General features: G+C 37.1%; 1 protein-coding gene across 2 annotated transcripts in view; it reads left to right on the top strand.

The window, feature by feature from the left end:
* Positions 1-931: 931 nt before the first annotated feature.
* PNPLA8 (patatin like phospholipase domain containing 8) overlaps positions 932-15,489 on the top strand; it is a 35,023-nt gene continuing 20,465 nt past the window's right edge. For both annotated transcript variants that reach the window (XM_068972672.1, XM_068972670.1), the window contains exons 1-4: positions 932-1,993; positions 2,145-2,294; positions 10,983-11,134; positions 14,737-14,831. In XM_068972672.1, the coding sequence (XP_068828773.1) occupies positions 932-1,993; positions 2,145-2,294; positions 10,983-11,134; positions 14,737-14,831 (1,459 nt within the window). The remainder of the gene's footprint in view (positions 1,994-2,144; positions 2,295-10,982; positions 11,135-14,736; positions 14,832-15,489) is intronic.

Raw genomic sequence — 15,489 nt, 5'->3', positions numbered from 1 at the left:
TCAGAAAACTCTGAGATACGTTCCACCTATTAGAAGTCAAGACACAGTTTATATAAGATGTTTTGAAACAGAGGCCTGTACATAAAATAATAATCCAGACTTAAGTACCAGCACAGTGAGTCACGTGGCCCTTTACAAGGTCAAGAAAAGAAGTTCTATCTTACTGATTTTGGGAGAATGTGGAACAGGTATTCCTGCTGGTGGCAGAGGTGTGGTAGGTAGAGAATGCAGGTAGAAAGGAGGCCAAGGCGCAGAGAAGAACCTTTATGTTTAAGTTTTCCTTGTCTTACCATGAATATAGATTGTGTTTCACAGTTGCATGTTCGGTTTTGTGTTGTAGGAGACCTTACCTACCCGGTAGTAGTAGTAGTGAAGTTGCTCAGTCGTGTCCGACTCTTTGCGACCCCTTAGATTGTAGTCTGCCAGGCTCCTCTGTCCATGGGATTTTCCAGGCAATAGTCCTGGAGTGGGTTGCCATTTCCTTCTCCAGGGGATCTTCCCAACCCAGGGCTTGAACCCAGGTCTCCCGCATTGTAGAAGAAGCTTTACCATCTGAGCCACCAGGGAAGCCTTCTCTATCTGGTAGCTTCTCTAAATTAGTTTCCATGAAACATCCTACTACTCACTTTCTTTTCTCATTTATTTCTATACTAAAAGATTAATTACCTTCTATTTGCTTAAAAATGAAATCTCTATTGCCATCCTGAAAATATATTGCCCTATCTTCTTTTGAGACAAGTTCCTGAGTTTAGTTCAAGTAATGTAATGTATTTTATCTCTTCCCCAACTTCAGTTTTACCTTGAATCCTAATCTTTTTTTTTTTTTTTCTTGCCATTTTAGGTAAGACCATGAATTATGGCATTTCTTAAATGAAGCATTCAGGAATGAAGTGAAAGTCATAACGTATAGAAAATAAGTGATTTTTAAGTTATGTCTATTAATTTGACTATAGATCTATATTATATTTACCTCCTTAGTAATGCGAGAAGTCTTTGTGGGAAGCAGAGGAGCAAGCAGCTGCCTTTCTTGTGCTCACCTGAACATTACTGGAGGATAAGCCACATCAGTCTACAGAGAGGTGTTCATACGAGCAGAATAAGATGTAAATGGACCAAAAGTAAAGCTCGTTCTTGCAGTAAGCACTGTTCCCCCCTAAGCCACCATGGTTTACATCTTGGAATCTTGAGACTTAGCACTTCTGCTCCCAAGGGACTTACAAAAGTGAGCCCTCGTATGTCCCGTATTAAAAATACTTTGAACTCTATTTCAAAGGCTGTTTTTGGCAAACAAAATGAAATGATCTCTCGTTTAGCTCATCTTAAGCCAAGTTCTCGAATATTAAGAAAAGTGACAGATAGCGGTTGGTTAAAACAGAAAAGTGTTAAACAAACCGTCAAGTTTCTGAAAAAGTATAGTGACAAGTCAGCAGAAAAGAGTTCTGTTCCAGCAAAGGAAAGTCAAGTTATAGAGAAAGACAATATAGGTAAACCAAGCCTTTTTCATTACACAAATATTATAACCACAAAATTTGGAGAGTCATTCTACTTTTTGTCAAGTCATATTAATTCATACTTCAAGCGTGAGGAAAAAATGTCTCAACAGAAGGAAGATCAACATTTCCAGGAGAAATCAGAACTTGAACTTAAAAAGGTTGAAGATGAGAAATCCAGTTCTCCAGATCCTGGCATCCTGTCTGATAAGAAGTTAGATTCAGAAGCTTCTTTATATTCTGAGGACAAGCCTGGAAGTCCCAGTAGGACACCTGAAGTTCTTCCCATTTCTACTAAACAGAGTATTGCTAACTTTCTTTCTCGTCCCACGGAAGGTGTACAAGCCTTAGTAGGTGGTTATATTGGTGGACTTGTCCCCAAACTAAAGTATGATACAAAGAGTCAGTTAGAAGAGCAGGAAGAGACGACCAAAGCTGAGCAGGCTGTCAGCAAAGACAAAAACGCAGAGGAGAAAAGGCGGTTATCTCTTCAGCGAGAAAAGGCAAGTCGTTATTCATTGTGATTTTAAGTTTTAATTTTGTCAGATTTCTAAGTTTCATTTCCTAATGTGATTTAAGAACTTTGATCATCTGTTGGTATCACTGGAGCAGTTTTCATACTCGAATCATACATTTTTTAATATGTCTTTGCAGATCATTGCCAGAGTGAGTATTGATAATAGAACGCGGGCGTTAGTTCAAGCATTAAGAAGAACAACTGACCCAAGACTCTGCATTAATAGGGTTGAAGAACTGACTTTCCATCTTCTAGAATTTCCTGAGGGAAAAGGAGTGGCTGTCAAGGTAATTTTGATTACCTTTAATCTGTTTTCTTCTTGGAATAAAAGTACTAGTAAACCTTCTGAAATGGGGAAGATGACACCTTTCATTTTTCTGTTTAAATATTTTTGTGGTTTTATCATACGTGTGTTTTACATACTCAGTAATTACCCATTTATTCTGTGATATACATTGCACTAAATGCTCATTTTTCTTCTGTAATATGTTATCCTCTTGGTACTCATATCTGTACTTTTAAAATACTTCCACCGTTTTAAAATAGAAGATATATCTCAGTGTATTAGTTGAATTGCCCAATAGCTACCAAGGTTTTCTTAAATGCAACGTTAAGTGTTTATGCTATGCAGCAAGTAAAACCATTGCTTGTTTTTATTTCATGATCTTTTTGTATTTGAAAGTCTAAAATAAATTTTATGATCTTATTGGCAGTTGAACTTGTGATTCTATTAATAAAACAAATAGATTTTCTTTGCTCAGTTTTTTCAAATATAAAACAGTGAAAATAATTTAGATCTATTTAAGTAGACCGTTTTCGTGCTAGCACGCGTGCTACGTCGCTTCAGCTGTGTCTGACTCTTCGCGACCTCATGGACTGTAGCCTGCCAGGCTCCTCTGTCTACGGAATTCTCCAGACAAGAGTACTGGAGTGGGTTGTCATTCCCTTCTCCAGGGGATCTTCTTGACCCAGGGACTGAACCTGTCTCATGTCTCCTGCCTTGGCAGGCAGGTTCTTTACCACTAATGCCACCTGGGAAGGCCTGAAACACCATAAAATGTGAATGATGTCTCTCTGCGTCTGTACTAAGACTGTTTGTGACCTTATCTATATAATTAACAATTTGGACATGTCATATAAAGAATAGACCGTGTTAATATTTCGTTAGAGATCCATCAGTGCTTATTTTTTACTTGCCATCCAGAAGATTGTCAGTTAACTTAGTTCATATTTATTCAACAGTTTGATAACAATCTTGCTAAAAAGACATTTTACATTAATTTTCCCTCTGAAATTTGATACAATACATATATTGTAATAGCTAAACTTTAGAATATCATGTTCATAGAATTTGGAATTATCTTTCATATATATGTAATCTCTTACCTAAAAGATAAAATTTTCCAAATATGGAAATGCTTTTAAGTCATTTTAACATTTGGGTGATACACTGAAAACAAACCTCTAAGATAAAGATGCACACTTTAATGAACTTAAGAAAAACATTTTATTGAAGTATGATACACATGTAGTTGTAAGTATAAAGCTCAGTGAGTTTCCATACACCTTCGTGTAGCCAGCACCCAGATGAAGAGCAGAATTTGTCAGCACTGCAGAAGCCTCCCCTGGACCCCGTTTCACTCACAGTCTCCCAAAACAAGGATCACAAATTAGTCCTGTCTGTTTCTGTACATTATGTAAACTGTTGTTTCTGTCACTCAGCACACTGGTAGGAATCTTTTACATTGTTGTGGGTAGTTGTAGGTCATTCATTCTTGTTTCTTTCTTAATCCATTGTGTGAATGTATTGCAGCTTATTTACTCATGGTAGTGTTGATAGATTTCTGGATAGTTTTCAGTTTTAGTCTGTGACCTGTTTTTGTTAATAGAAACTTTGAGAACTCATAACTGACCTTAAATATAGGAACTCTTCAATACCTTGGAGAAATGTGATATATATTTTCTTGTAGAGTGGCTAACCTTCCGAATTTACCTGGCTTCCTTTTTGTTGGTATTGTTGATGTATTCCTTCTTCCTTTTTGTTTCTTGCACATTGGAATTTAAATATAAAGACTTGATTGCGTTGAGCGTTTTCTTGTTGGAGTACACTGTAGATGATATTATGCACCTCATACTGCATCATGTCAAAACATAATTGGCTGAACAACAATTAGTAATGCTAAGGTTGATCACTGAGTTTGGAAGATTACAGTCTTATCTTTTCACTGTACAGTTAGGCTAGAAGTATTAGTCCACCAACTGTTAACCTAATTGTTTCCAAAACTTGTCATTTTATTAGGGTTGCAGAATGATAAATTTCTAATTCTGTCATTCCTTCTGCCTTATAATTGACATTTTCCTGTAAAAGTGGAGATTTCTTCACCCAACTAAAGCTATTTGGTTACTCCCAGAAATCAGTGTTGTGGGAAAAGTGAAAGAATGTGTAATTTCTTTCTACTTAGTCACCAGTTTTCAAAGGAAGGAGTTTGCTCTAAAAGCTGCTTCAGTGGTGAGATGAATTCTTGGTGCTTTTTTCTTTTTATTATCATTATGAACTCATAATTTTTCATAAGTTGTGTTTCCATAATCTTTCCCCAATCCTTTTTTTTAAATGTGTAATTTATTTTAACTTTGACTAGTAGGGTGCCCTTCAAGCTGTTCCTTGTGTCTTTTTTGAAATTTTTGTAAAACTATTATACAGAGAAAATATACATACTGTAAGTATACAGCTCCATAAATTTTCAAAAATTGAACACATCTATATAACGGCCACCCAGTAAAGAAACAGAATGTTTCTGAAGGCCTCTTTATGCTCCCTTCCAATTATTCTTTAGAAAGATCGACCAGTTTTCTAGCAGTATAGATTAGTAGTACCTCTTTCTGCTTGTTATATAAATGGAATGATACAGAATGTGCTCTTTTAAGTCCCCCTACCCCCATCAGCATTATGTTTGTGAGAAGCTTCCATACTGATGAGTGTAGCTAAGGAACATTTATTCTCATTGTTACGTATTCTCTTGTATGAATATAGTGCAATGTAGTGGACATTTGGATAGCTTCCTGTTTGGAAATATTTAGGAATAGTACTTCTGGGATGCATCTTTTGGAAAACATAAGAGTAGTAGTCCTGCTTGGGCTTCTCTGGTGGCTCAGCAGTAGAGAATCTGCCTGCAATGCAGCACACCAAGGTTTCATCCCTAGGTTGTGAAGATACCCTGGAGGGGAACATGGCAACCCACTCCAGTTTTCTTGCATAGAGAATCCCATGTACCTGGCAGGCTGCAGTCGATAGGGTCGCACAGTTGGACACGACTGAAGCAACTAAGCAACAGCAGCAGCAGTAGTCCTGCTTATAGAGTATGCCTGTTCTCATATTAGTGGAGACTGCCAGATGGTTTTGCAGAGTGCTTTCATCAGTTGATACTTTCACCAGGATTGTGTGAGCCTTCTGGTTATGCTTCTTCCTCTCCAATGCCTTATATTATCTTCTTATTTTAGCCACTTTGTTCTATGTTTAGTGATTTAAATTGGGGCTTTAATTTGTCCTTCTCTGGTACCTGTGAAGTTCAGCAGCTTCCCAGTGTTTACTGGCCATTTGTTTACTGCTGAGGCTGAAGCTCCAACACTTTGGCCACCTGATGCAAAGAGCTGACTCACTAGAAAAGACCCTGATGCTGGGAAAGATGGAAGGCAGGAAGAGAAGGGGACGAGAGGATGAGATGGTTGGATGGCATCGCCGACTTCATTGGACATGAGTTTGAGCAAGCTCCGGGAGTTGGTGATGGACAGGGAAGCCTGGCGTGCTTCAGTCCATTGGGTTGAAAAGAGCTGGACATGACTGAGTGACTGAGCTGAACTGTTTACTGCCCTCATGAAGTGCCTCGTCCAGGTCTTGCTCGTTTTCCCATTGGGTTGATCAGCTTTTTCTGTTTGATCTGGAAATTTTCTTTATCAATTATGGATATATCTTTATATATTATAACATATGTATATGTTATACATGTATGTGCCTTATAAATATATTCGCCTACTCTGTGGGTTACCTTTCATTCTTTCTAATGGTTTTTGATGAATAGATGTTCTTAATTTTAATATATTACAGTTTATAAATATTTTCCTTATGATTAGCACTTTGTGTGCTGTTTTAAAATCAGGCAAAGATTTATCCTGTGTTTGCTTCTGAAACTTTATTGCTTTCACTTATACATATATACTCTTCACCCAGAATAGGTTTGATTGTATAGTGTGAGGTAGGAGCCTTGATTTTGTGAAATGCCTATATTGAGTTGACCTGGCACCATTTATTGAAGAGTTTCATTGTAAATCAGGTGATTATTTATGGATATATTTTTGAACACTGTATTCTTTTCTGTTAATACATTGTTTATCCTTGTTTCAGTATTGTACTGTCTAATTTATCATGTGTGTTAGTCACTCAGTCGTGTCCAACTCTTTGCAACCCCATGGATTGTAGCCCACCAGGCTCCTCTGTCCATGAGATTATCCAGGCAAGATTATTGGGGTGGGTTTCCATTTCCTTCTCCAGGGGACCGTCCCAACCCAGGGATCAAACCTGGCTCTCCTGCATTGCAGATGGATGCTTTACCGTCTGAACTACAAAGGAAGCCCAGTTTATTATAGCTTTGTAATAAATTTGATGTCTGTAGTGTAAATCTTCCAACATTGTTCTTCCTTTTAATAATTGGCTTAGTTATTCTTGGCACTTGTGCTTCTGTATAAATTTTAGAATCAGCTTTGTTGTTGTTCAGTTGCTCAGTTGTGTCCAATGCTTTGTGACCCCATGGGTTGCAGCACACCAGAATTCCTTGTCCCTCACCATCTCATGGAGCTTGCTCAGACTTATGTCCATTGAGTTGGTGATGCCATCCAGTCATCTCGTCCTCTGCTGTCCCTTTCTCCTCCTGCCTTCTATGTTTACCAGCATCAGGGTCTTTTCCAATGAGTTGGCTATTCTCATCAGGTGGCCAAAGTATCAGAGCTTCAGCTTCAGCATCAGCCTTTCCAATGAGTATTGAGGATTGATTTCCTTTAGGATTGACTGGTTTGATCTTTTTGCAGTCCAAGGGACTCTAAAGAATCTTCTCCAACACCATAGTTCAAAAGCATCAATTCTTCAGTACTCAGCCTTCTTTATGGTCCAACTCTCACATCCATACATGACTGTTGGAAAAATCATAGCTTTGACTGTATGGACCTTTGTTGGCAACGTAATGTCTTTGCTTTTTAATACACTGTCTAGATTTGTCACAGCTGTTCTTTCAAGGAGCAAGCATCTTTTAATTTCATGCCTGCAGTCACTGTCCACACCCAGGTAAATAAAGTCTTTCATTGTTTCCATTGTTTGCCTGTCTATTTGCCATGAAGTGATGGAGCTGGATGCATGAACTTTGTTTTTTGAATGTTGAGTTTTAAGTCAGCTTTTTTACTCTCCTCTTTAACCTTTATCAAGAGGCTCTTTAGTTCCTCTTTGCTTTCTGCTGTAAGGGTGTTGTCGTCTATGTATCTGAGGTTATTGATATTCCTCCCCCAAATCTTGATTGCAGCTTGTGCCTCATTCAACCCAGCATTTCACATGATATACTCTGCATATAAGTTAAATAAACAGGATGACAGTATACAGCCTTGACATACTCCTTTCCCAATTTGGAACCAGTGAATTGTCCCATGTTTGGTTCTCATTGTTGCTTCCTGACCTGCATACAGGTTTCTCAGGAGGCAGGTAAGGTGGTCTGGTATTCCCATCTCTCGAAGAATTTTCCACACTTCATTGTGATTCACCCAGTCAAAGGCTTTAGTGTTGTCAATAAAGTAGAAGTAGATGTTATTCTGGAATTCTCTTGCTTTTTCTGTGATCCAGCGTATGTTGGCAATTTCATCTCTGGTTCTTCTGCCTTTTCTAAATCCAGCTTGAACATCTGGAAGTTCTTGGTTCACATACTGTTGAAGCCTGGCTTGGAGGATTTTGAGCATAACCTTACTAGCATGTGAAATAAGTGCAATTATGCAGTAGTGTGAACATTTGTTGGCATTGTCCTTTGGGATTGGAATGAAAACTGACCTTTTCCAGGTCTGTGGCCACTGCTGAGTTTTCCAAATTCGCTGGCATATTGAGTGCAGCACTTTCACAGCATCATCTGTTAGGATTTGAAATAGCTCAGCTGGAATTGCATCACCTCCACTAGCTTTGTTTGTAGTAATGTTTCCTAAGGCGCATTTGACTTCACAGTCCAGGATGTCTGACTCTAAGTGAGTGATTACGCCATCATTGTTATCCAGGTCATTAAGATCTCTTTTGTGTAGTACTTCTGTGTATTCTTGCCACCTCTTCTTAATATCTTCTGCTTCTGTTTGGTCCGTACCATTTCTGTCCTTTTTTGTGACCATCTTTGCATGGAATGTTCCCTTGATATCTCTAATTTTCTTGAAGAGGTTTGTAGTCTTTCCTGTTTTATTGTTTTCCTCTATTTCTTTGCATTGTTCATTTAGGAAGACTTTCTTATCTCTCCTTGCTATTCTTTGGAATTCTGCATTCAGATGGGTATATCTTTCCTTTTCTCTTTTGTCTTTCACCTCCCTTCTTTCCTCAGGTATATGTAAGTCCTCCTCAGACAATCTTTTTTTTTTTTTTTTTTTTTGCATTTCTTTTTCTTGGGGAATTTGGTTTTATCAAAAAAATTTTTAAAAAATCATCCTGAGATTACATTAAATTTATGGAGTAATTGTGGTGAATTAAGTCTTTACGGTATTGTCTTCCAAGCCTTGAAAATCTTGTCTTTTTCCATTTATTTGGGCTGTTTTTATTTTCCCTCAACGTCTTAGTCTATTAGGGATGCTGTATTGTAACAAAATGCTACCAACTTGGTAGCTTAGAAACAGCAGACAATTATTTCTCAGAGTTCTGAAAGCTGCAAGTTCAAAATCAGGGTTCCAGCATGATTGGTCTCTGATGATGGCCCTCTTCCTGGTTCACCGCAGGTGCTTTTCTCACTGTGTCTTCACCTGGTGGAGTCTCCAAGGGATCTCTCTGGAGCCTCTGTCATAAGGGCACTAATCCCGTTCATAAAGGCTCCACCCTCATGACCAAGCACATCCCAGAGGCTTCACTTCCTGTCATTTTGGGAGAGTTAAAATTTCAGCATATGAAATTTTGAGAAGACACAAATATTCAGACCAGGGCACTCAATATTTAAAAACTTTTCAGTGTAGGTGTCTTGTATATCTTTTGTTAGATTTTTTTGAAAATTAATTCCTAGGTATGTGAGAGATAGGGAAGATGCCCTGGAGTAGGAAATGGCAACCCACTCCAGTATTCTTGTCTGGAGAATTCCACGGACAGAGGAGCCTGGTGGACTACAGTCCATAGGGTTGCAAAAAGTCAGACGGGACTGAGCGCACACACACATACACATATGTTTGAGGATAGTCATTTTATTTTTGTTATTTTTATTATATTTAAATAATATCAAGATCACGTTTGGTACCAGATTCACATACCTTATAATTTTCCTGGATGCTGGATGTTGTAAATTTTAAAAAATTGCATAGGATCTAGACTGTATCAGATGATTTCTTTTTCCAGAGATAGGCTGTTTGTTCCTTAACTTGATGTACAGAGTGAGGCACTGATAGCTTCAGTTAAGTTAGGGTCAGAGCTGGGTCATGGCTGGCTTACAATTGGCTGACACCTCTAGTTTGCCCTCTTCGTAGGGTATATCTTTCTAGGACTTTTAGTTGAGAACTTGACGTGTTCTCTACCACCACCACCCTCTTGACCACTAAATCTCGAAACTACGGAAAATTCCATTCTCGTATTCAGAGTTTTTCATGTTAGCTTTTGAACTTGTCATTCCACATAAAGACTCTAGCGAATGTCTTGAGGTGAAACCAGTCATGTGATTGAGGCCCCTCAAGGCTTCAGTATTGTGTGGCTCCAAACCCTTGAGATTCTAAATGCTCAGCTGATTTCTCTGGCCTCTCTTCATGGCCCGCTGTCTGAACCAAGCCCAACTTTTCAATCCTTTTTTTCTCCCCCAAGTCAGCAAGTGCCTCAAGGGAAGAAAAGTTACACTTCCCAGCAGTCATCCCCCTTCCAAATCTGATTTATCATAGTAGACAAATGACTGCAGCATTGTGAAGTCACTTCATTTACTGAATGACAGGGAAGTCTGGTATGCCGCAGTCCAGGGGGTCGTAAAGAACTGGACACGGCTGAGCGACTGAACAACGGCCAAGCACAGGTATAGCTGTGACTCAATCGTTCTCTTAAACTTGGGGTGCTGACAAGATGAGATGCTTCTATATAGTAGCTAGTAGCTCAGGTAAACTCAACATAGAACCCCTAGGATTTATTTAATCTCCTGCCTTTGATCAACAAAATGAAGTTGAATGCTTAGAATCTTGAGGTCCCAGTTCTGTTTAAACTGATTACTTGTTAGTAATGGTCACCCTTTGCCTTCTACCTTAGTTTTATTTATTAACATTTGTTCATATTTCACAGTGAGCTACCCTTGTATTCCATATGCAGTATACATGAGTTGGTTTATTTTTTTCTGTTACTAACAAGTTTAATTTCCAATAATTACTATGAAGCAATTTCATCTTCTTTAGGATTCGGACAAAATATTGTACGAACTATATTACATTAACCTTTTGTTGTGACGGTACTTTGTAAATTTGTGTTAAGCAAATGGCATTTTCTCTAATTTTTAAGCACTGAACCTTTTAAAAGATATTTGGATTGAAGTTAATCTTTGGCCTGGATATTAGGACAGATACATTCTAGATATTAGTTGACAGTAATATGTGAAAAGCTAGTCTATCATTTAAGATTACTGAGAAAGTCATAAACACTGGCATTCTGATTACATGAGATGATCTACCTGTGTTGATTAAAAACAATCATGTATTTTCACTCTTGTGACAAAAGCAGCAAAATGTCTTTACTTTCAATATAGGAAAAAATTATTCCTTATTTACTACGACTGCGACAAATTAAGGATGAAACTCTACAGGCTGCAGTTAGAGAAATTTTGGCCTTAATTGGCTATGTGGATCCAGTGAAAGGACGAGGAATCCGGATTCTCGCAATTGATGGTGGAGGAACCAGGTAAAGCTAGAAAAGTGATTTTTTTAAAATTTTTTCTAATGAAATTAGTTGATTTGCAGTGTTGTTTTAATTTTTGCTGTATAACAAAAGTGATGCAGTTATATGTACATACATTCTTTTTTTAATATATTCTTTTCCATTATGGTTTATTGTAGAATACTGAAAAGGGTTTTCTGTGCTGTTCAGTAGGACTTTGTTGTGTTTCCATTCTGTATATAATAGCTTATATCTGCTAACCCCAAACTCCCACTCCATCCCTCCCCAACCCTCACCCCCTTGGTGACTATAAGACTGTTCTCTCTGTCCATTAGTGTATTAGCAAAATGATCTTTTTAGAATTATAGATCCTAAATAATACAAATAGAACTACCATATTATCCAACAATTTCACTTTCTGAGTATTTATCAGAAAAAAATGAAAACACTAATTTGAAAAGATATATGTACCTTTGTTTGTTACAACATTATTTACAATGGCCAAGATGTAGAAACACTCTGTGTCCACTGATGGTGAGTGGGTAAAGAATATGTGAGGGATATGTGTATACACACCCGCAGGAATACTGCTTAGCCATAAAAATGAATGAAATGCCATTTGTGACAGCATAGGCAGAACTTGAGGTTATTTTGCTAAGTGAAATAAGTCAGGGAAAGACAGATACTGTATGATCTTACTTATAAATGAAATATAAGAAACAAAAACAAAGCAAGAGAAAACTCAAAGACTCAGAGAAGAGCTTGGTGGTTGCCATATGGAAGGCAGGTTGGAGGGTGGGTGAAATGAGTGAAGAGAAGTGAAAGGTGCAAATTTCCAATTATGAAATACATAAGTCATAGGGATGTAGTGTACAGCATAGGAACTGTAGTTAATAATATTGTATTTGCAAATTTGAAAGTTGCTTTAAAAAGTAAATCTTCAATGTTCTCATCACTGGGAAAAAATTTTATACTTTATTGGTGACAGATGGGGCGGTCATTTTGCAGTGCATACAAATGTTGAATCATTGCATTGTACATGTGAAACTAGTACAATGTCATATGCAATTATACATCAGTTGAAAAAAAAATATACCTATAGATCAGTTCAATTGTAAGAATTTAAACTGATTCAGGATAATTATGTCATTATAAAATCAAAGTCTAAAGTAAAACATGAAATTGTTTTTCTTGATTTACTGATTTATCAATCTAAGAACTTTTAATTCTAAGAACTTCCTTTAACATATACCTGAATTTCCTTTTATTTTAATATGACCAAGTCTTTATGTTTTAGTTTGATCTTCTCAGACATTTTTGGTAGTTTAGGACAGTTTATCAACCATGATTCTCATAAAATTTTGGCAGTGTTATGTAATGTTACCTTTCTTTTATTGTATGTATCTTACCTATATATGTCAACTAGTAATAATGTGATTGTTAGAAAAGGAGCCTATATCAGTAACTTCCTGACTCCCTACATCTTGTAGATGCCAGTTCTGGTGTACACAAGAAATATTTAATACATTCTTGGCTCAGAAGGAGATTTCACCATCCCCTTTCACCAATCGGTGGAATTCACCAGTTCCACCAGCAGACTCCTTTCTTACTATAGGCAGCCCATCCATGCTTGCTGATTGTGTAGTTCCTCACTATTTGCTGGCTAGACACTTTGGCTTGGTTTTATAAATCTTTTCCCCCTCAAATTTCTAGCTTGTGTTCTACTTCCCTGCCATCTCTACTCTTCCCTTAAGAGATAGCAACTAGAAAAACAGACATGTATAATGTGTGCTATGAAGAAAAATAAGGCACAGGGGAGGGATAGAGCTTAAAAGTGCTGTTTTAAAGAGTGATCATGACTGTGAGTTTTTAAAGAAATAACATGTGAGTTGAGATCTGAAATAAGAACCTTAAAGAGCATTCAAATGTCTGTTTAGAGTGAGGAACCTATAGAGTGAAAAGAGGTTTGTGAACGAAGAGTATTCGTTTTATTAGTCAATACAGGGAGAAAATCGAAGTGAAGACATTTTTGGGAAAATCCAGAGATTGGTTAGGATGAAGGTGGATTGAGACCAGTAATTATCTCCACTGGAGATGATTTTGCCCCCTGGAGAATATTTGTCAGTGCCTGGAGACATTTTTTCCTTGTTACGACTGGGGAATCCGTGCTTTAATTTAGTGAGAAGAGAACAGTTGGTGCTAAATATCCTGCAGTGCCTGGAATAGTTCCTACCGCAAAGGAATATTGTGCCCAAAATGTCAGTGATGTTGCTGTTGGGAAACCCTGATTTAGGGGACTATGAGAAAGCACCTAGGATGGGAAATTTGTATAGAACGAGTAAGATAAGAAGGCTCATGAGAAAAGGAACCTGTGCCCTGTATTTCTTTTATAAAAGAGAGCCTGGTACAGCATTAAATATAGAATCGACCTAGAAATAATACTGATTTTAAAATTAGTCCAGGATTAATACTGCATTTTAAAAACAGTTTTCTTCTGGCTTATACAAGTAAAACTTGGGAGGAAAAAAAATATAAAGAGAAACAAGCCAGAGATAACAGTCATATCTCAAGTATCCAAGATTATTTTTACTATTTTGATTTATTTCTTCAAATATTTTTTCTGTATGAATATATATGCACGTGTATGTGTGTGCATGTTTTATTTTCCTTTTCATAAGATAATGGAGGGCACACTGTTAAATATATTTTATCCGGCATGATCTTTAATTTTTCATGTCTCACATTAAAGGCACATTACATCTGCAGTGTCTCTCTCATAAACCATCTTATCAGCTGTCTTCAAATTTACATTATTTCTACAATTAATAATAAACAATCTTCACTTTCTACTTTAATAATACAATATTTTCTAGTGACTTTGTGAAATTTTATTTTATGGTACCTGATTAATACAGTGCTCTCTGCTTCACACCTTGTATTGAGATTAAAACTTTTCATTGTGTATGTATATCCTCCAATATTAAGGACTGTCCACCTGTTACACACATCCTGAATTGGCCTGCATCTCCTAGGCTCTTTAATCTTTCACATTTGAAGCTACTTACTACCTTTGGTGAGGATTCAGAAATGAACAAAGTCAGCAGCGTAAATTAATACCTCCTTAGTGAAGAACCTTGTCTTGAGATAGTTGAGAGTTTAAAAAAAAAATGAAAAAAGAAAGCTTGAAAATATGACTGATGAAAAAAAATATATGGCTGATAAATTACAGAAAATGAAATGTGTAGAAGCATAGGTTTACCAACCATGTTGGTAAGTGGAGAAACCAATGCATGATATCCCAAAACCAGTGAATACAGAGTTTAAGCAATTTCCAGAGTTATAGTGTCTGCTAAAATACCTTATATTGCCGTATCTTCATTGTCTTATTTAAAGACATACTAGTGTAAATTCAAAATGTGCTGCCGTAACTCCGGTTTTAATTCCATTATGTAGATACTGTATTTTCAAAAGCAATCTAGAAACCTTTGGCAATTTTAACTGATGCTCATTTGTATTACTAGTTTTCATATTAGCATATAAACTAGAAAACCAGGGATTGTTTTAGTAAATAGATTAGCTTTCCTTAAAACAGGAATTCTCATTTTTGCCTTTTATTTTTCCTACAGGGGTGTGGTTGCTCTTCAGACACTACGAAAATTAGTTGAACTTACTCAGAAGCCAGTTCATCAACTCTTTGATTACATTTGTGGTGTAAGCACAGGTAATTGTTGCTATTATATGGAAGTGGTGCATCCCAGCAGTGCGTTAAGAAAAAGAACATTAAATTCTCATGATTAAGATCATGGTCATTTCCTGAAATGATGGATGTTAATTTCATATTTTGATACTGAATAGTCCTTTAATTTGCTTAATGAGCTTTTAAAAATGCTTATTGGAAATAAGTTAACATTCAGAAATAGATTTTAGTGTGCTTTTCTAATATGTTTTAAATAAGCCACAGTGACAAGAACAATTTGTTAATTAATTGCCTTACGGAAAGTAACAAAATGGTGAAAAAGTGAGTGTTAGTTGCTCAGTTGTGTCCAATTCTTTGCAACCCCATGGACTGTAGCCCGCCAGGCTCCTCTGTCCATGGGATTCTCCAGGCAAGAATACTAGAGTGGGTTGCCATTCCGTTCTCCAGGGGATCTTCCCGACCCAGGAATCAAACCTGGGTCTCCTGGATTGTAGGTGAATTCTTTATGTCTGAGTTACCAGGGAAGTCCACAAGATGGTGTGTATTCAAAATTGTACTTGAACCAGTAGAACATCAAGGATGGATAAGATTTTGCTTTCTTTTGGAAAGTGTCCCTCTGTGAGGAAATCTTTCAAACAGATTCTCACATTTATCTGTTTAAGTTTTGATTTGAGACAACTAG

The sequence above is a fragment of the Capricornis sumatraensis genome, chromosome 5 (assembly GCF_032405125.1).
Source record: "Capricornis sumatraensis isolate serow.1 chromosome 5, serow.2, whole genome shotgun sequence".
NCBI lineage: Eukaryota > Metazoa > Chordata > Mammalia > Artiodactyla > Bovidae > Capricornis > Capricornis sumatraensis.
Note: the sequence above shows the minus strand (reverse complement) of the source record. Positions and strands in the feature narration are given on the sequence as shown.